Genomic DNA, 21,466 nt, shown 5'->3' on the forward strand with positions numbered 1-21,466 from the left:
CGGGAGGGAGGGGTTCCCGTCGACCGTGTACTGACATGAGGACAAACAACTTGGCCAGCTTGGAGGAGGTGAGGGAGGCTGGCCTGAGCCCCCAGCCCTCGTTGTCCTGCTCCCACCCTGTTCCTTCCCATGGGGCTCGTGGAATAGAAGGACCCAGGTAGTGCTGGGTTCCCACTCCGGGGCGCTCTCCATGGGGATCCCCGTAGAGAAGCTCCCTGTCAGGGATGCCAGGCAGCTGGTGCACTGAAGCACTGTGCCCGCCCTCTGGACACAGCAGCTGGCACATGCCATTCACCCCGCTCCCTCCCACATGCCCAGAAGACCCCATCTGCTGGGAACTGGCCCTCTAAGAACCGTGTTTAGACCATTGCTTTCTTTTTCTTTTTCTATCTCCTTCTGTGTCCTGGGAGATACTCGATGGCTTTATTTAGTCCTGAACGTTTCCAACTCCTTACATGAAATCTCCCACCCGTTCTACCACGCAAATATTCGTTGAGCCCCTCCTATGTAGGAATTGTGCTTGGCTCTGGGGACTTAAGAAGGAAAACGTACAACCCCGTCTACGAGGCAGCCACAGCCCAGTATGAAAGCTGGGGGAGCAAACCTCGATTCCAGTGGCACGTGGCACATGCCGTGCCGGGGAGAGGCCCGGGGCCAGCAAGAACGCCGAGGGCACCTCACCTGACCTCCCAGTCAGGGACAGCCTCCCTGGGGAGATGGCTCCGGGGCTGTGCCTGCAGGACAAGGAGGACCAGTTGGGCAATAGGGCAGGGGTGCGGGGGCCACCCCACACAGAGGGAACAGCATGTGTGCAAGCAGGGGTGCTTCCAGAAGCTGGGAGCAGTTCACAAGGCGCAAGCACAGGGCGTGAGCTGCAGAGAGCAGGTGGGAGCAGCAGGTGGGCAGTGGCCCGCTGACCAAAGCTGAACGACCAGCTCTCTCAAAATGGTGAGTGTGTGTGTATGTGTTTGGGTGTGGATGTACATAAGTTTATTCTAAATTTTGCTGATATAAAGCATGTTTAGTGTGCAGTTTACAAATAATAATAGAATAACCACATAAATTCCTTTTGCCAATGATTCACAGAGGATGCTTCTGTTGATTTTCATCAAACTCGTGTATTCATAGTTGCAATTAGACCACACTTTGAAACATTTTTTTGCTATTCACAATGTAACAATTATAGAGGAAAACAGGTTAGGTTAATCTGTGTAAGATATTTTTTTCTCCATCACTTTCTTAAGCCTAGACCGTCAACAAAACAATAAAACCAAGCCCTGAACTGCAGCGTTGGTGGAGTCCTGGGTTGTAAACACTCACAGCTGGGGCGGTTCCAAGCTGCCAACTTGTTGCTGGGACGGAGCTGGGACCGAGGCCCCGCGGTTCACTGCGCTGCGATGTTTCCAGCACGCCCGTGTGATTGGCGCAAATCGGCTCAAACGCATCGGGAATACTAAGATGCAGGCATTAGAAAGAGACGAGCACTTTTTATCTCTGTTTTAACTGTAACTTTGCATTGTTTGATGTTTGAAACTGGCTGTTTGACACAGGACTCTGGGGCGTGGGTCCCAGCCAGCTCTGGCCCACCCTGGTTAGATCCGGGAGCCCCCAGGCCCAGTTAGGGAATGAGAGGCCAAGGGAAGGCTAAGGTTGGGGGCATGATCAGACCCCTGCTGTAGGCGGTTCAGCCAGGCTGGGGAGGCTGGAGGAGGCAGCTCGATGGAAGCAAAGCTATAATGAGAGTGAGAGGGGAGAGAGGGACAGACAGACAGACAGACAGGTGGAGACAGAGAGAGAGAGGCATATTAGAGACCTCCACGCTCTGCTGTGGGACAATCCTGGCAGGTGGGAGCAGCACAGGAAGGAAGGAGCCAGTGGGGAGGAGGAGGACAGCGGAGGGGTGGAGGGGGACAAGCAGGGGGTCGGCCAGCGGGACGCGAGGGGAGTGTCGGTGCACGGGCAGATGCCCGAACTGGCACTTTGCAGAGGTGACGGGGCCAACGCAGGAGGAAGGTGGCACGTCTCTACCTGATCCTAACCTCTGAACAGCAACTCACCTGCGTGCAACAGGGAAACGAAACAGCTGTGGCCGGCGGGGTGATGGCTCAAAGACGCTTGTGTCCTAATTCCTGGAGCGTGTGCAAGTGTCACCTTGCGTGGCGGGGAATTAAGGCTGCTTATCAGCTGACGTTAAAGCTGGGCTTATCTGATGGGCCCAGTGTTACCACGAGGGCTCTGAGTGGGGATGAGGAGGCAGGAGGCTCAGAGCCAGGGTGCTGTGCTGGGAGGGGGACTCGGCCGCCGTGGCTGGCCCTGAAGATGGAGGCCAAGGACTGGGGGCCTCGAGAAGCTGGAGAAGGCTGGGGAACCCATTCTCCCCTGGAGGGGAGCCAGCCCTACCCATACCTTGGTTTTAGCCCCTGAGGCCCATTTTGGACCTCCAAATCCAGAACTGTAAGAGAGTGAGTTTGTGATGCCTGTGGTTGGTGATCACGGCCGCAGAAGGAAAGTCACACTCAAACCCTCCATCTGTCCCTGCTGTTTGTTGACCCCCCGTGAGGAGGCCACGGGGGCACATGGGGAGCACCTGGGGAGCCTGGGGTGGCCCAGCCCTACCTGGCCTGCCTTGCTCAGCTGCTGGGGGTCACGAGGATGAAGGAAGGTTGAGTGGGAATTGCTCGGGGTGGGCCTGCATCTGCGAGGTGAACAGACACGAGCTGGGCCCATTATCACTCGGCAGTCGGACGCCCCGGGCCCCAGTCCTTGTTAAGCTTCTCTGTGAAAACTAGGTTTCCTTTTCCCAGAAAAACAGCAGAGGCTGAAAAATTGCCGAAGCCCAGCCCGGGGACAATGACTACTGTGCACTGTTTTCCCACAGACGCAGCCTGCATGATCTGCTGAATTCCTGACAGTGGCCGCCCAGAGCCTGAGAACGGGGGTGTCTGTGTGTTTGCCTTTGTCCTTTAATGGCTTGTGGGGAAAGCCATCTTTGGGAGCTGTTCCCTTCAAACAGAGCAGCAGAGCAGGCCCACAGCCTGCCCGTGGGGCGCCGCGTCCTTTCCAGTGAATTCCTGAGCGCCTGCAGCCGGGGCCTGAGAGAAGGGCAGGAGGAAGCCAAGGCTGTCAAGATCAAAGTTAGTGACCCGAAGCAGAAGTTTCCACGTGCAAAATCAGAGTGGTTTCTCCCCAAATCACGGCTAAGTGAATGAGGGAAAGCAGATCAGAAAGCAGGATAACTGTTTCAGGGGCCACGGCCCCACACCTCCTCCTGCAGGCTTCATCTCCTCCCCAGTCCTTGCCAAGCCACAGGACCCCTGAGTGCTTCCGGGGTCAGAGATGGGGGCCCCGGAGTCGGGAGAAATCCACGGGGCAGACCAGATGGGCAGAGCATGGGCAGTCAGGGGCCGGGAACGTCGTCCTTGGGGTCCCAGCTCCCCTCCCCGCCCCTGCCTCCTGGCCGCCTCCTCCCCCTGCACCTCCGAGGTCTCCAAGCCTCCCCCTCTCCAGGTGGCTCCGGAGGTGGACGGGAAGGGACAAGCATCAGACTCTTACATGGCTTGATCTGGGGGTGGGGAGTCAATGGCTTTTTCCCGAAGGGCCTGGGGAGAAGATGGGCACTGTTGGGCCAGGAGGCGGGGGAGCGGCATCTGGATCTTTCCAAAGGTACAAGCCCAGAGCCGCCGGGGCGGGGGCGGGGCGGGGTGGGTGTTCAGGGCACCCGGCAGCACAGGTCCGGGTCCGGCCGGCTCACAGAAGACCCCGGCTCCCCTTGCCCAGCGTCCTGCTGGGGACACGGATGCGCACTGCAGGAAAGCAGAGAAAGGCCTCCCAGTTCTGCCACCCGGAAGTGTGGCCTCAGCTGCGTTGTGGGGTCCTGGCCACAGGGCAGTCGGGAGAGAAATCTCCAACTTCACAAAACACCTGGAGTGCACCCGGGGGCCGAGGGAGAGAGAGTGGCCGGGGAGCAGCTTGGTCTCCCGGCAGCTAAAACACTCATCGTGCAACGGGCTGCGTAACTGCAGGGATTTATCGGCTCGTGGTTTAGAGGCTCAAGGCTTGCTCCTCTGGAGAGCCTCATCTCCGGCTGGCTGGCAATCTTTGGGGCTCCTTGGCTTTTCCATCACCTGGCAGTGCACATGGTGGCATCTTTTCTCTTCTCTTTCTGGCTCCGTTGACGTCCAGCTTCTGGCTGCTCCCGGGCTTCTCTCTCTATTCCCTCTCTGTGAAGACCCCAGTAACAGGATCAAGACCCATTCTGATCCCGTGGGGCCCACGTAACTGAAGGAGCCTCGTCAAAGGGTCCTATTTAAAAGGGTTCCCCCCCCAGGAATGGATTAAGATTTAGAACATGTCTTTCTGGGGTACACAACTCCAAGTCCCCACGAGGGATTTGGAGGGTCTCAGGTCAGAACCCAGTGGGGTAAGATCGGCCTTGCCAAGGGGCCGGGTTTGCTGTTTGCAGAGCCAAGGTAGAGTGCCTGTGGTTCTGCCAGCCCCCACTTGGCAGGGGTCCTACCTGTTCTGCCCCCCACTTGGTGGGGATCCTACCTGTGCACCTCTCGTCCTCCTGGACCAGGCCGTGTGTCTTACTCTCCACTGCTGGTGCTAAATAAATGTTTCCATCAGACAGCAGCTCTGCAAACCACTCCACCACACCCTATGAACGCAGACCCTGGGGAATGGCTGTGGGGTCCGTGACCTCAGATTCTGGCCTCTGCAGCTCTCACAAGCAGTGACATCTCGAGTCACCTAGAGCAGTGGGAATCTACCTCGTGTTTTAAAATCTGCAAAGAAGGTTCCAGTCTTGCTGGGAGCCTTGGGGGAGGGTGGAGGGATGGAGGAGGGTCACCTGCCTATTTGCAAGAAATGTGGGTAAGAAATGAGGGCTGCCTCCCCTGGTTGAGCCAGAAACCCTGGGAGTGGGGATTGGGAAGCTGCGTCACAAACCCCGCAGACCCCAGCTGGCTCTGCCGCCTGGGAACGTGTGCGAAGGCCCTTCTGAGAGCAGTGTGTGCTGTGCCCCGGGCACGCGGAGCCTCTCTGCATCGTCTCATTGTGCGAGGAGCACACCTGGGCAGGTGTTTGCCTGTATACCAGGCACCCCTCCCGCCTCCTCTCTGAGCTGTGGTGTAAGTCCAGAATCACCGCGGTGACCATCGGAATGCTCCATGGTGGAAAGGTGGTACCAGTCCACTAAGCCTTTGCTCCAGGGGGTTTTTCATCCCAGCCTGGTCTCCAGTCCCCAGGGAAAGGCAGGGGTCTCGATGGTGAGGCCGAGGGCCAGTCTGCAGCTGGGAGCCTGGGCCAGGCTGGCCAGCTCTCACGCTAGCACCCAGGAGTGTGGGCCTCCCAGTACCCAGCCTTGTGCCTCTTCCTCCCCGTGCATCTGTGGCCGTGGAACCTGCTGGACTGTGTGCATCAAAGATTGCAAAACCTCAGGGAGGAGGCCTGTGGGGCTGGCTGCTGGAATTTTCTAAGAATTCTGAAACGATTTCCACAAGCGTTTCTTCTGACACTACCCACCCCAGATGAGAACACAGTCAATGTGGGCGGTGAAGAGGTCAAGCCTCAGGAGCCCTGGGGTTTGGGCCCTGGTCACGCCCTGGGAGCCCCCTCCCCGGGAGGGTGCACAGTCTTGCCGCCCGCCTGGGGAACAGTCCCTCCCCAGGTTCTGCTTGACTCCCCCACCCCGTGGCCACCTTGCCCCTCCTGTCATCTAAATGCACCCCCATCTGTCTCCTGTTCAAGGATTTAAGAAGCTTTAGACTCAGTATTTGCATCCTAATACAGATACGTTCAGCCCACTGAATGCAAAGCACACCAGACTCAGGCTCCCTCTTTAGAAGTATCCTTTTACACCTTTCTCTTACCTGAAGTTGCATGGATTTGCATGGGTGGAATATGTTAATGACTTTTACAGACAATCATAGGCACAGCTCCCAAACGTGTGGGGAGGCTGTTGTTGATGACTTGGGTGTAATTTTCCATCGAAAATCCTGCATGTTAATGATAAATTCCCTCACCCTTAGTTCCCTTGGACTTTTTCTCTTCTTTTCTCTTCTTCTTTATTATTTCCTTTAACCTCAAAACTCACAGAGATTAAGACTCAAGTTTGCTGGTGCATGTTGTAATACTCGGACTTCCTGGTGCCAACTTAAAAAAAACCCACGTAGATCCTCACCTGGCCTTGTGCACTCATTACCTACAGCTGCTGCCCGGGGTGGGGGTGGGGGGCTGCTGGAGCTTGGCCCTGGTGACAGCAGCTTGTTGTTGCTGGGACTCCGTGGGTTGTGAAACGGGAACAGCCACCCTGGAGGAAGTCCAGGGCAGGCTGGTTTTCAATTTGATCAATTCTGCCTTTAATCAAACCCCCTGGATTAGCATATGGGCTGCAGAGGGAGCAGACCCCCACCTGTGGCCATTTCTGCCCAGGGCTTGAGTGCTTACGTCACCATGGTTACCAGCATGTTTATTTTGGGTAGCTGGTGAGTTCTACTACTCTAAAGAGAATATTTATAAACACTTTCAAAATACTATGCAGCCAAAAATAGACTTAAGGGAATCCCTGCCCAGTTTCACACTCTTGTCATACCCTCCAGCCAGCACCTATATTTTTTTACACAGCTGAAATCAAGGAAATCCTGGGCTGAAGTCTCCTTTGGAACCTTAGCCCACTGGTCCATGTCTCTGGATTGGGTGAATTCCCTGCTCCAGAAGGCCTGGCCATGAGCTGGGGCAGGGGGCAGGGGTGCCAGGATATCCCCTTATGAGAATTCAGAACCCAGAGGGACACTCCACCATCAGACCCTCGCTTCCTTTCTCTCCGTGCTACAAGTCCCCTGTGCAGTAATGGGTTAACTCAGCAGCCTGGGGTACCCAAACCCTGCACACTCCAAAGGATGGATGAGACTTTGCCCAGCTCCTAGAAGATGATCTGTCAGCTTTGGGATATCCTGTCTGATAAGAATGCCATCACCTGGGGCTTGGGGTCATGCCAGGTAGTTTATGCTAGGGGTGCAATATGTGGTGGACACCTGTGTTTGTGTCCTGGGGCCCTGGGCTGCACTGTATCAGTTTGGCCTCTGGGGATGCTAGAGAGTGAGTAGTTTAAGGTCAGACACAGGGGCTCTCCCTGCCTGTGTGACTGGCCCCCGATAAAATCCCTGGACACCAAGGCTTGGGTGAGCCTCCCTGGTTGGCAATACTTCTGGGTATTGCCACACATCGAGGCTGGGAGAATGGAGCTCTGTCCACACAACTCCACTGGGGCAGGGGGTGGGAGAGGGGAGAAAAACTGGAAGCTCTCACCTGGTAGCTCCTGGATTCTGTCCTGCATGCCTTTTTCCTTTGCTGATTTTAATCTGCATCTTTTCACTGTAATAAACTGTAAGATACAGCATCCCACTCCTGGTACCAAAATCTGTTCCGGTTTGCTAATGCTGCTGTTTTGCAAAACACCAGAAATGGATTGACCTTTATAAAGGGGGTTTATTTGTTTACAAAGTTACAGTCTTAAGGCCATAAAGAGTCCAAGGTAAGGCATGAACAATAGGGTACCTTCACTGAAGGATGGCCAGTGGCATCTGAAAACCCTCTGTTAGCTGAGAAGGCATGTGACCGGCATCTGCTTGCTCCCAGGTTGCATTTCAAAAGGGTGTTCTCCAAAATGTCTGTCTCAGCTGCAGCAAGCTCCTTCTGTCTGAGCTCTTATATAGGACTCTAGTAAACTAATCAAGGCCCACTCTGAATGTGGGGCCACACCTCCATGGAAATAATCAGAGTTATCACCTACAGTTGGGTGGGTCACATCTCCATGGAAACAACCTAATCCAAAGGTTCCAACCTAATCAACACTAATATGTCTGCCCCCACAAGATTGCATCAAAGATAATGGCGTTTTGGAGGACATAAGACATCCAAACCACCACACTCCATGTTCTGTGAGTCCTACTAGGGAATCATCAAAACTGAGTATTCAGTGGGGATTCCCAACACATCTCCTCCCCTGCCAAGAGGCCCTGACTGGAATCTCCATTGGAACAGGATTTAAATGATTCTGGCCCTTTAATTAGAGAAAGCAATTTGTCCATTTCTAGGTCTTATAAAAGAGTGGTGGGCAGCAAGCTGGGGGTGGGGAGGAAAACAACAGACTGAGTCCCAGGCTCCACCACCTTCTCTGCCCTACCACTAAGACTCCCTGAGGTCCTGGGAAAGCCCAGCCTCACTGCAGTGCCTGGGGCCCATCCCAAGAGAAGGAGGGTGCCGACCCCTTGTCCTGAGTTCCAGGGCTCATCCCAAGCAGGTTCTGGCTCCCAAGCCCAGGTTTGCACACTGTGCTGGTTTGAATGTATTATGTCCCCCCAAAAAGCCATATTCTTTGATGCAATCTTGTGGGGCAGACATATTAGTGGGGATTAAGTTGTAATGTTTGGGTTAGGTTGTTTGCATGGAAATGCACCCCACCCAACTGTAGGTAATAACTCTGATGAGATATTACCATGGAGGCATGGCCCCACCCATTCAGGGTGGGCCTTGATCAGTGGAGCCATATAAATAAGCTGACAAACAGAAGGAACTCCATGCAGTTGAGAGTGGCAATCTGAAGAGGAGCAAGAGCCAAGAGGGACACTTTGAAGAAAGTACAGGAGCTGCAGATGAGAGACAGTTTGAAGACGGCTGTTGAAGCAGACTCTTGCTCCAGAGAAGCTGAGAGAGGACAAATATCCCAAGTGCACTAAGAGTGACATTTTAGAGAAGACCTGCAGCCTAGAGAGGAACATCCTGGGAGAAAGCCATTTTGAAACCAGAACTCTGAAGCAGACGCCAGTCACGTGCCTTCCCAGCTAACAGAGGTTTTCCAGACACCATCGGCCATCCCCCAGTGAAGGTACCCGATTGCTGATGTGTTACCTTGGACACTTTACGGCCTTAAGACTGTAACTGTGTAACCAAATAAACCCCCTTTTATGAAAGCCAGTCCATGTCTGGTGTTTTGCATTCTGGCAGCATCAGCAAACTAGAACACACACTGAGCCCACCCTGGTACCAGCCTGCTGTGGACTGAACTGTCCCCAGTCTGGATGCGTGTTCTTGTTCTCGATCTGCATTCTGGTGGGTATGGACCCATTGTAAATAAGATCTCTTCAAGGTGTTGCTTCATTTAAGGTGTGACTCCACTGAATATGGTTGGGATTTAATCCAGATTACTGGAGTCCTTTATATGCAGCGTGAAACTCTGATGGGAGAGGAGCCATGGGAGCAGCCAGAACCCGAAAGAGAAGGGAGAAGCCGGGAGAGGCCACCCTGTGCATTGCCACATGAGGGAAAGGCCAAGGACACAGGATAGCTGGCCCCAGCCCCAGAACGCCAGTCTTTTGGGAGAAAGTATAAGCTTGATGATGCCTCAAATTTGGACATTTCCTAACCTCAAAACCATAAACCAATAAATCCCCATTGGGTAAGCCAACCCACTGTATGGTGTTTGTGATAGAGGCTGGGACACCAAGCACCCTAAGGGCAATGTGTGCTGGGTTAGAACCCAACCCTGCCACAGGCCATGGTGACCTTGGGCCAGTCAGGACCCCTCTCTGTGCTCCATTCCTCCAGCTGAAGAATGAGGATAGTGGTGCCCGCCTGCAAGGATAGACTAAATGGCAAAATCTGCATGAAGGGCATAGACCAGTGCCTGGCACATAATAAAAGCTCAATAAGTCAATAAGTGTTAGCACTAGAAACTGTGCTGGCTTAGAGCTATGCACCCTAGAAAAACATTCTTAAACTTCATGACTTCCTGTGGAAGTCCATTATAAATAGGACTTTTGCATAAAGATACTTCAGTTAAGGTGTGGCCCAGCCGAATCAGGATGGGTCTCAATCCTATTACCAAAGGCCTTATGGAGAAGGTCACAGAGAAAAAGAAAGCCAGAGGGAGTGACCAGGAGCTGAAGGTCAATGAAACCCAAAAGAGAAAGGAGAAGCCAGCAGAAACCGCCACGTGCATTGCCATGACATAGAAAAGTCAAGGAACAAGGATCACCAGCAGCCAGCCCCAGAGTGGAAGAAAGCATTGCGTTGGTGATGCCTTAGTTTTGGACATCTCTTAACTTCAAAACCATGAACCAATAAATTCCCATTGTTTCAACCAAACCCATTGCATGGTATTTATTTTGGCGGCTAAGAAACTAAAACGGCTTTCAAACTTCTGTATGGCATGATTTAGCGTCCTGGCTGTAAAAGCAAATGCCATATGATGGGTTGACTTAACAACAGGAATTTATTGGTTCATGGCTTCAGAGGCTAGAAGGCTTGCTTCCTCTAGGATCTGTATCTTCCTGCTGGCTGGCAATCTTTGGGGTTCCTTGGCTTTTCCATCACGTGGTGGTGCACATGGCAGAATCTTCTTTCTCTTCCGGGTCTGTTGACTTCCAGCTTCTGGCTGCTCCCCGTGGCTTCCCGTCTGTCTCCAATTTCCTGTGCTTGTAAAGACTTCAGCCCTTTTGGATGAGGGCCCCTTCACTCAGTTTGGGCACTGTGCAGGTGTGAATATATTATGTCCCCCAGGAAAAGCCATATTCTTTAATGTAATCTTGTGGGGGCAGATTGATTAATCTTTTTGATTAGGGTGTGACCTCTTGATTGAATGTTTCCACAGAGATGTGGCCCTTCCCACTCAGGGTGGGTCTTGATTAGTTTCAAAAGATCAGTGAAGAGAGGAAATAAAAACACATCAAGAGATGTTGCTGATGCTTAGAGATGCTTGGAGATGCAAACAGAAGGACATTTTGAGATGCTAACCTAAGAGATTCTAGCCTAGAGTTTGCTCCAGAGAAGCTCAGAGAGGACCCTGACACTTAGATGCACAAGAGCTGAAGAAGCTAAGAGAGACCCAGAGACATTTTGGAGAAAGACATTTTGAAACGCAACCCTGGAGCAAAGGACAAGCAGATGCCAGCCACGTGCCTTCCCAGCTGACAGAGGTGTTCCAGATACCATCGGCCATTCTTCACTGAAGGTTTCATCTTGCTGATGCCTTAGTTTGGACACTTTTATGGCCTTCAGTCTGTAAATTTGTAACTTAATAAATCCCCTTTATAAAAACCAATCCATTTCTGGTATTTTGCATAATGGCAGCTCTAGTAAACCGGTATAGTACCTTAACTAATAACGTCTTCTGAGGCCCTATTTACAGATGGGCTCACACCCCCAGAACCAGGGGATGGGACCTGAACATGCTTTTTGTGGGACATGATTCAATCCCCAACAAGGCACTAGTTACACGACCTTGAGAAGGTCCCTTTGTGTGTTTAGCATCAATGTCCCCAGTGGGAAACTGGGAAAATACCAAGGTAGGGTTTTCTTGAGGCTCAGATGATATAACATAAGTAATAATCTAAAAAGTCCACAGCCCTGTACAAAAGACAAATGGTGCTGTGCTTTCTAGAGGCACATAGGGTTTTTGTTTAGAATAGGCCGACACTCTTTCCAGAGCACAGGTTGTCCTGGGACAGCAGCTGGAGAGCTGGAGACAGGGATGCAGTCGGACGTGGAGCAGTGGACACACAGAGTTAGCCTGTCCCCAACGCAGCAGCCGGAGAGCCGGGCAGCTGGAAGACACAGAGACCCTCACGGTGAGAGTCGTGAGTTCTCCAGACAGAGAGAACCTACATGAAACTTAGAATCGAGTCAGGGAAGAAGTAGAGATGCTGAATCTAATCCGGGGTGAAGGCACCTGCGAGGCGGAGCAGACTGTGATCCTATGGGAGGACTGGGGAGCATGGCTCGTGGCGGGTGACAGAACCTTCCCAGATCCTTGCAATCGCAGGACTCTAATCCTGAAAAAAATTTCTCAGCACTTTGAGAGAGTGATCCATTCTTGCTTGGGCCAGTGAAATTTTCTCCACGGGAGAGAAGCCTCTTTTAACTCCAGGTTTGGAATCAGACACAGATGGTAAAGCAAATCAAACCCACCTTTAATACTTCCCTGGTGAGGGTGTTTAAAGTATCAGGAATGTTCATGAGGACAAAGCATGTTAGGGGCTCCAGCAGAATAGCTTTGTGACCCTAGTTTAAAATGTGCCATTCCTTAGTGACTTAAATGGAAGGATGTAAGAGTAGTGAATGAAGTATGCCAGCAGAACCAGAATGTTTACTATAATCTGAGAGGTGCCATGTTTATAAATTTAATTGGTTGTGCCTTTAAAAGAAAATCAAACGACTAAAATTTATAAATACATTTTTAAGTGGCCGAGGGAATTTAATTCACAGGATTGATGGAGGGGGTTTTGATTGTTGAGTTCATCAAACATTAATCAAAGCCTCTTTGAAAGTGATTGTTAAAAGATACCAGATGCATGGGGGAGAAAAGATTCCTGAGTTGAATTGGATTTATTTAAGGAAACAAACGGTTTTTAAAAATTAAACTTCAATGGATTATAAAATAAATGCTAGGGCCTCAAGTAACTGTGAAGATATTTACTGTCACAAAAGCCTCCTGGGACAACAAAACCTCTTCCTGACAGGCGTGTCTCAGCACCTGGCCGGCGGCCAGAGCCGCAAAGCTGAAGGCCCAGGAGAGGCCCCAGAGCCTGGGCAGGCTGGGGGAGAGTGGGGGCAGCAGCCCTGACCCCCAGGTCTCCTCCTCCTCCCATCATGAGGCGTCTCGCTTGCTTCCCACAGCAGGTGTTGACCTGGCAGCAGGTGGGGCAACCGAGAGTGCACCTGGCAGAGAGGACCAGGCAGCTGGGGGCTGTCACCATAGCTGTCCACGCCCAGCCCCCTGCGCAGCCCCTGGTCCTTCCTCACACCTGGCAGACCTCACACCTGGCCAGCCAGGTTATCTGCAGGTATGCCCTGGGCCGCTGCTCTGGGCAGGAGACAGAAGCAACCACTCAACGGCCAAGGGATCCAGGCTGAGAAGGGGTCCTTGAGGTATGTGGGGGTCCCATCTGCCCCAGGGAGAATGTGGCTGCCCTTGTGAAGTTAGAGATGTCAAAGCAATGGAAGCCTCCCAGGGAAAGCCCATGGAGAGCCCAGAGGGGGGCTGCCGGAGTGGACCCCTGCGCAGCCACCCCCTGGAGACGGCAACGGCCTCCGACGAGATGTGGGAGCCTGTCCCAGGACACGCCGGGCCTTGGGCTGCCGAGTGGGAACGTCAGGACCCCAGTATGGAGATGCAGGGAGAAGTGGGGGGAGCCGGCCTAGGTGAAGGGTGGGCGCTGCGGAAAAGCAATCAGGCCCTGGGTGCTGGGCCCAGGGTCGCACAAGGCAGTGTCAGGGTCTGTCGCAGGGACCAGGGAGCCGAGGCCAGGCCAGGCGCACACTGACACTGGCCTCGTGGTGGCTGTGAGCAGAGCACCGAGGCCTCCACCTCCCCGGCCAGCGGCCCCCCTGAGCCCTTGCCCCACTGATGTGGCCGCACCCAGGCGTGGACCCCATGCCCACCCCAGCTCCCTCCTGGAGCAAGGAGGCCCCTGGAAACCTTTCCCAAGCCCCCACCCTGGGGCCGGACACCACACAGAGAAGCTCAGAGGCCACCGGCGTGGCCCAGCATGGGGACAGTGTCCAGTCTGGCCTCGTCCACGCAGGTTGGAACAGAAAAACCTCTCCTGCCCCACAGCCTGGGGCACCCTGTGGAAGGCACGTTTTCAGCTGCACTTTGGGAAATGGTGTGATGGGCGCAGGGGCCTGAGCTGAAGTCCAGCCTATCTGCATTTGGAATCTAACCCGAGGCTTGTCATGCAATGTCCAGGCCTCGCGTTTGCTCAACGGTCTGGTGGTGCAATGCGGCCCCCCCAGGATAAGTGCCCCAGGAACTTAGGGGATGTGTGCCCAGCTCCCAGCCCGCCTGGGCTCCTCTGCCACATGGGAAGGCACGTGGCTGGTGTCTGCTGGCCCTTCCCTCATTGCTTTTAGGTTCTGGCTCTTTCGGTTTCTGTGGGTCCTTACTTCTCCCTGGACTTTTCTCCCCAAGCTCTCTTAATGTTTTTCTCTCTGAGCTTTCTTGGCTTTTTTTGTCTTTTATCCTCATAAAGGGCCCCAGTAAAGGATTAAGGCCCATCTTGGATGGGCTGGGTCACATCTCAATTGAAACACCCTAATAAAAAGCTCCCACCCACAGTAGGTCTGCACCACAGGGATGGGTTAAAAGAGCACGGCCTTTTCTGGGGTGCAGAACAGCTCCAAACCAGCACAGATGCCGTAAGCCTGGCCCCCTCTGGGGTGGAGGGGAGCCCATCCGCGTGATTCGGCTCCCAGCCTTCATCGTCATTTGTCTTTCCGGAAGGACGGGGAGGTGGGGATGGGGGTGTGGGGAGGGAGAGAGCAAGGATTTGACACTCCCTCTCAGGACGAAGTGGGGACTCAAATCCAGGGTGTTTATAACCACCCAGTCCCTGCTGGATACTGGAGTGAGAAGTGCTCGTCCTGCCCGTCCTATTGAGTTTAGAATATTCGTCATCTCTTTCGAACACTCACTTTTGGTTTTGTCATTTATTACCAGTCTGTCTCCCAATCAACCCAGGTGTCACCCACTCCTGGGGACGCTGTACTTGAGTTAGCACCCTGAGTGTCACCCCACATTCATGCCCCCAAGGACACAGTTCCTGAGCTGGGAGTATCTCAACGTGGGCATTACCCTGGCACTGGCCTTTCATGCAGCCATGCCTCGTGGCTCCCTGGGGGCTGCTTGTGCCCCGACTGTCTGTCTCACTCACCTGGCTGAGCTGCTCTCTCTCAGCAATGGAAAGGAAGGGGCAGAAGGTGCTTTCTCTGCCTTGGAAAGCAGGCATCCCCACGGGCCTTGCCCATGCGGGCATGTTTTGGTCCTGTCCATCTTAATAACTCATTGTCCCTGAAGCTGGTTTGACTAGTTGCCCCTGAAATACGGGGGTCATCTTCTGAGCTGCTCGCAGGGCCCACAGGGCACCACCCCAGCAGACACGTGTCCTAGGGCCCTGCAGCCCCGAGGAACCACTTCAGGCTCCAGAGGACCAGCAAGGGAGCAGGCTTGGTGCTGGGAAAGGCTGAAGGAGCGCGAGGGGCAGCGCGGCCACAGCCTGGTTTGCGGCGCCATCTGGTGGTGGTCATGGGGGGTGCAGCCTGGACCGGCAGGTGCGCTGCGGAGCAGGGGCTAGAAGCCGTCTCTGGTGGACCCCCCGCCCTCAACCCTCTCAGCCGACGGGATCACAGCCTCGGTCCAGTCCCGGGCAGTAGGATGCCAGGCCCCAGGGGTGCTGGATGGGAGAACGGCCTGGGACCCAGAACCCCAGCAGGCTGAGGTCCACCAGCCTTGGGGACATCCAGGTTGTGTCTTCCCAGCTCAGAGGCCTCCGGGGTTATCAGGGCCTCAGGGGACCCCTCCCACTCACCCTCAGCCAGGTCCTCCCTGGGGTCCGGAAGAGCAGAACTGGGAGTGAGAAGACCTGGGTTTCCGCTCTGGGCCACTCGGGCCAGAACTTTGAATCTTGGCCTCAGTCTCCCTACCTGTAAAATGGAGCTAGCAGCACGTCGCTCAGAGGGCGGCTGCAACAACTGAGTGAGCGAGGTGGGAGAGCTGATGGCCATGCTCCCTGTCCCAGCATGGCCTGCTGCAGGAGGCGGGGCCCTGAGCAGTGACCGTGACCTTCCCGAACAGAGGCTGGTTTAAATCCAGCTGCAGCACCCGCTTGGTGTGTGACTCGGGAAAAGTGTAAAATGCCTCCATGTGCGCATCTGTAAAAGGAGGATAACCACAGCAGAAGGCTTTGCTGAGGACGGAATAAGATAACATCTGCAGTATGTGCCTAGGTCTCACACAGCCCCTTCCCCACCGCAGGCAGGAGGACCCAGTCAGTGAAGGGGTCCTCTCAAGGCCCTCCACGGCTCCTAAGTCTGGCCTCCCACGTTGCTCACTGCACAAGCCCAGGGATGACAACTCCCTTGACAGCCTCTACAGATGTCCAGGGCCCCCCTGGATCCCTCCCTCCCTCCTTCTCTTTCAGTCCACCTTGGATTTAATCCCTTGAGCCCTGACAGCAGAAAGGCTCTGGGTCTGGAGAGTTTAAACTACAAGCAGTGTGCACACAAGAATATTCCAGCAGTATCCCAGAGCCCCCTTAAAGGCACTGGATGCACACACATACACACATGCATGCCTTCTTTTTCTCTTTGTCTCCCTGCCTCCCTTTTGAGGGCTCCCCAGCCTTACTGCACGTTGTAGTCACAGGGTTTTTTCTCCAGATAGTTTGTGAATACCTGGGACAAGGACTCCACCTCATTCTCTTTGTCTTGCTAACATCAGCATAAATGGTAGGACTGAATATACTCCTTGGTTAGATGGATGGATGGATGGATGGATGTTGGAGGGGTGGATGGTTGGGTTACAGATAACTAGAAGACATTTGCAGATTGCTTATTTTTCAGTGATCCTTTTCATGTGAGTTTTGCACATCCACACACAATATACAGGGTGTTCCCAACCCCCCAGTAGGACTATAAAAGCTTCGGAGGGTAAATGCATTTCTGAGATCCCAGGCCCTGACTCTGGGTTTCTAACTTCTGCAGCTGGCGGCAATTGCCACATCGCAACTTGGATGACACGTCTTGGAGGAACAACAGTCTTAACCCATCCAAACTCAGACACTGGACCACCCCCCCAAACCTCTCCCCTACAGCATTCCATGATCCAGTCTACAGTGTCACCATCCATGAGGTTCCCAAGCTGTGAACCTGGGGTCCTCCTGAATCCCCGCCCCTTCATTGCTCACACACCCAATTGGTTGCCACGTTCTGTCCACTTCATGTTCACTGCCTCCCTCCCAGTACAAGCTAGTAGCAGCTTTGCCCAAATTTGTGTAATCACCTCTTAACCTGACCTCCCAGCACCCACTCTTTTCTCCTTCAATCCACGGCTTAACTGCAGCCACAGTGACATTTTACAAACACAAATCAGATCTTGGTCACTCTGCTGACTTGACAGCTCTCCGTGGCTCTTAGAATAAGGTACAGGGCTCACCCCACAGCCCCTGAGCTCTGTAGATTGGGCCCTGCCTCCCTTCCCCACAGCCCCTGGCTCCCAGCCAGGCCACCTTCTCTCTGACCATCACGCAGAGCCAGGGACTTCCTGCCCCAGGACCTCCTGGGGTCCTCTGTCCCCACTCCCCACTCGGGTCCCCTGTCTCACCACTGCACCCGCAGCACGGAGCCCAGCACAGGGTGCACCACGGGCGTCGGGAAATACTGACCGAAGGGACAGGGGCAGGAGAGGGGAAGGGAGAGGAGGCCAAGTTTCCACTCTTCCAGGTAGCTCGAATGCAAACGGCACGTCTAACAGGAGTGCATGAGAATTGCAGAAGCAGTGAGATTTAGAAGTCCATGTCAACCACTGTGACCTGAAATCCACAGAAGCACACAGTGCAGGTGCCCACTGAGCACCTCACTCTTTTCCAAGAAAGTTGAGGGGCAGGTATTGAGCTGACATCAGAACAAAGGGACACCACTAGGGTGGAGCCCCAGGGCCAGCTCAGACCCCGTCCTCGGCAGACGGGCAGGGGGCACCCACCACGGGCGGCGTCTGGGAGAGCACCCAGCATGGCCAGGGGTCTGAGTTACACGCATTTGAGTCATTCAAAGTTGGTTAACCACACACATTACAGACTGTAACTCTTTATTCACTCTGAGAATGTCCAGTAAATCAAAGCATTCCCATTTCCCAAATGTTCTGTAGGAATGACAGTTAATTGCATTCAGCAAATTTAATCTCACAATTAAAAACTAGGACCATGTTACAATTCTCAGTTCCATGACAAAAACACAGCCATTTCTGGTGCCACTTATATAATACTATTCTAATTTTTTTAAATAAAATGAAGAAGGATTTTCTTCTAGAAATGGGGGAAATTCTATGCTGAAATACTTCAATTCTAGACCCATATCCTTGTGAATTCATTTTATGACCTCAAGTAACTCACTCACTCTTTCTCTAGTTTCTAAATAGTACATTCCCCTGAGGCAGGATTAAATGAAAAAATAGCTGTGAAATGCTTGGAAAAATATCAGGGCTCTGTAAGTATATTATATTATTTTTATTAACTATAAAGATTTTCATATGAGTGGTGTGCCTTTTAGTCATTGATGTCTAAATAAAAACAACCTCCTAGTAATGCAGCTGTGAAGTTTCCCACCAACTTTTAAAGAGAATATACACTACTTAAAATAACACCAGCAATATATTTATAAGACCTAGTTTTAAAAGAACTTCAAGTGCAGTGTCAAATATCTTTGAAAATGTGAGCCATAATGTATCTGACAGAGGGTGCTGGGTGATGCACGGCCATCGTGAGCCAGCCTGGGAGGGCTGCACTGAACCCCCATCGACGCTAAAGCTGCAGAGGCCTGGGCTGGAGGGGACGGCCCAGAGATGGGGGTGCCGCGGTCATGTTGGGTCTGAAGATCTTGGGTCTGTCATGTCGGGCACTCCGGGGCCCCTGCACCGTGCCCACGTTGCACCCACCTGCTGGGGCCAGGTAGCGGGCATCCTGGGGCAAACCGATGCTGTTTCTGTCATCTCCAGGGCTCCTCCAAGCACCGGCCCTGTGTGGGGGACACAGTGACCCCTGTTAATGCTTGATGGATTCGTAACTGAGCCTGAGTCACTGCTACTGGGACAGGGAAGGAGGCCATGCAGGTGAGCTTACCTGCAGCGAAGGAGCAGTTTGGAGGAAACCCCTCCAAATGTTGGTGGAGGGAGGATGTTATGATTATGGAATCATTTCCCCAGATAAAATAGTATAGAGAAAGCCCTGGGGATCCCTCAGAGACAAATGAACCCACATCCTCTTGAGTGTTCTCTTTATCAGTTGAAATTTGAACTCCCCACCCAGACAAGTGACCGAGACAGCCAACCAAACCCCTGGTTCACTCCCTTAGACCAAACACAAAGCCCACCTGCCCTAAATCTGCCCCTGTAGGATGGACAAACCCTATCTAATCACTAGGAGTCAAGCCATCTTGTATACAAAAATGTTTATAAAAATTGTTTGCCAGCCTTGGAACTCCAAAGCTACTTCTGTTTTACTGCAGCAAAACTTTGGTGTCCAGAATAAAACGTTGAAATCAGCAAACTCGACTCCAATTTATCTTTCACACCCCAAAAACGACAGTCCTCACCCCAGGCCCACGAGCGTGACCTTATTTGGAAACAGCTGCTGTGAAGACGTGGTTAGTCAACATGAGGCCACACTAGACAGGTGGACCATCTTCCAACATGACCAGTGCCCTTTTAAGAAGAGGAGAAGTGGACACAGATGGACAGAGTGGCCAAGGCCACTGACGACTGAGGAGGAGAACACCGTGGGTGCAGCAAGCCACCCCCAAAGCCAGAAAGGTGGTGTGGGACAGATCCTCCCCTGCACCCTGCAGCAGCCGGCTTCGTTTCACACTCGCAGCCTCCAGCACTGGGAGAGGATAAAGCTGCTGTTTGAAACCCCCCACTTTGCTTTGTTAGGGCAGCCCTGGCTAACTCCGATGGAGGGTCGCCTCCATCCTCCAGGACACGACTTCCAGCGCCTCCCAGACGCAGGTGGAACGGGGGCCATGGGGACTGGGCCGGGCGCAGCATTTGTGGACTCAGCTGGGGGAGCCCCCACCCCATCACTTAGTGGGTGTGCTCAGCACAGACCCCAGGCCAGACAAAGAGCTTTGCTCTGCCTGCAGGGAGCCTGCTGGGATGCCGAGCGGGTCTCAGGGGGACTGCTGGGGGTGTCTGATGCTTTTCTAGAGAACAGAGCTTTACAGGCAACTCTTAGTACCTCAGAGATCACGTTCTTTTAATCCATCCCTGTGGGTGCAGACCTGTTGTAGGTGGCACCTTTTGGTCAATTGAGTTGTGACCCACCCCATTCAAGATGGGTCTTAATCCTCTTACTGGATAAGACAGGAAAAAGCCCCCAGAGAAGTTTAGAGAGAAGGACACACAGAAGCCAAGAAAGACCAAAGCAAAAAGAGGGAAGCGCACAGAAGCTCAGAGAGGAGGCCATTGAAGCCAGAAGGTAGAAGCAACGAAACCCAGGAGAGAAGGACCTGCAGACGTTGCCATGGGCCTTCCCATGTGCAGAGGAGCCCTAGCTCGCCAGAGCCAGTCTTCAGAGAAGGTATCGTCCTGTCAATGCCTTAATTTGAACATTTTCATGGCTTTAGAACTGTAAACTTGTGAGTTACTAAATCCCCATTGTCAAAGCCAAACCCGTTTCTGGTATATTGCATTTCGTCAGCTTTAGCAAACTGAAACACCCACATCTCAATTTGGGAGGCCTCACTTTCAAAACCATGGGCTAAGAAACTCCTGTTGTTTAAGCCAACCCATCGTGAGTATTTGTCCCAGCAGCCCAGCAGACTGGGACAACCCCGTGGCCAGCTGTATACATGGAGGGGAACCCATCGTGAACCCCCTGACTGGCCGTCCTCCCCTCTCCAACTGCTCATCGCTGGATTATCAGGTGGGAGGGTGTGTCCCCAGTCCAGAAACACAAATGCCAACACCCTGAAATCTACACCCTGCCGAGAGGCTGGCCGGCATCATTTGCGTCCGAGGTGGGTCAAGAGCACCCAGCCTCTCTCCCATACCCACCTTTGGTTCCCCCGAGGCCCCTTACTGACGGAACGCCCGGTAGGTGAAGTCGTCCGGCTGTCCTGTGAAGCTGTTTCTCCCGCTCACCCTCTGGGAATGCACAGTCAGAAGGCCGGCGACCCCCACCAGCACGGCGAAGACGGCCGCCCCGATGAGGATGCTGTAGCCCACCCCCAGGCTGGGTCCTGCACCTGGGGGGTCCCCTGTGGGGAAACGAGACAGGCATGAGGTGACATGTCTGCCCAATGAGGGGCATCCATCTCCATGGGCACCACCCGGGGTCCCAGCACCTGCAAAACTGAGGGTGAGGATGAAACAGGGAGCTGAGGGTGGCACCTGGAACAGAGCAAGCTCTCTACAAGTGTTAGCTACTTTAAAGACTAGTATTATTATCTGGAGTCGATTGCTCAGAAGCACAGTGACACTGAGGCCCCCCTGTGTGCCCAGGTAGCTGTGGGTTCCCAAAGATGATGGAGGCAGGAGGCTAAAGCCCAAGGGAGCTGAGCAGCGAGGACAGCTCAGTGCACCCCCTGGATCTGGGACAAGGGTCAGCCCAGAGGGGGAGGCTGCATGGGGAGCAGTGGGCCCTCCACTCAGGGAAAGGAAAGCTGAGCCAGATGGGCATTGTGGAGATACCGCTGGGCCTGCACTCGATCCCCAGGGTGGGGCTGGGGCCTGCCAGAGACCACAAGGAGTGGTGAAAACACACCACAAAAGATTGAAAGCAGGGACTCAAATGGATGCATGCACACCAATGTCCATGGCAGTGTCCATCGATAGATGGACCAATGGACAAATGGTGGTACATCCATACAATGGGGTATTATTCAGCTGAGAAAAGGAATGAGGTGCTAATACATGCTA

General features: G+C 53.4%; 1 protein-coding gene across 1 annotated transcript in view; it reads right to left on the minus strand.

Annotated features, from left to right (window-relative positions):
- Positions 1–17,624: 17,624 nt before the first annotated feature.
- Positions 17,625–21,466, minus strand: part of UMODL1 (uromodulin like 1) — a 68,341-nt gene continuing 64,499 nt past the window's right edge. Inside the window, exons 22-23 of the mRNA XM_037846512.1 lie at positions 20,603–20,805; positions 17,625–18,567 (exon numbers count right to left, since the gene is read on the minus strand). Of these exons, the coding sequence (XP_037702440.1) occupies positions 20,624–20,805 (182 nt within the window). The 3' untranslated portion in view covers positions 17,625–18,567; positions 20,603–20,623. The remainder of the gene's footprint in view (positions 18,568–20,602; positions 20,806–21,466) is intronic.

The sequence above is a fragment of the Choloepus didactylus genome, chromosome 1, assembly GCF_015220235.1.
Source record: "Choloepus didactylus isolate mChoDid1 chromosome 1, mChoDid1.pri, whole genome shotgun sequence".
Classification (NCBI taxonomy): domain Eukaryota; kingdom Metazoa; phylum Chordata; class Mammalia; order Pilosa; family Megalonychidae; genus Choloepus; species Choloepus didactylus.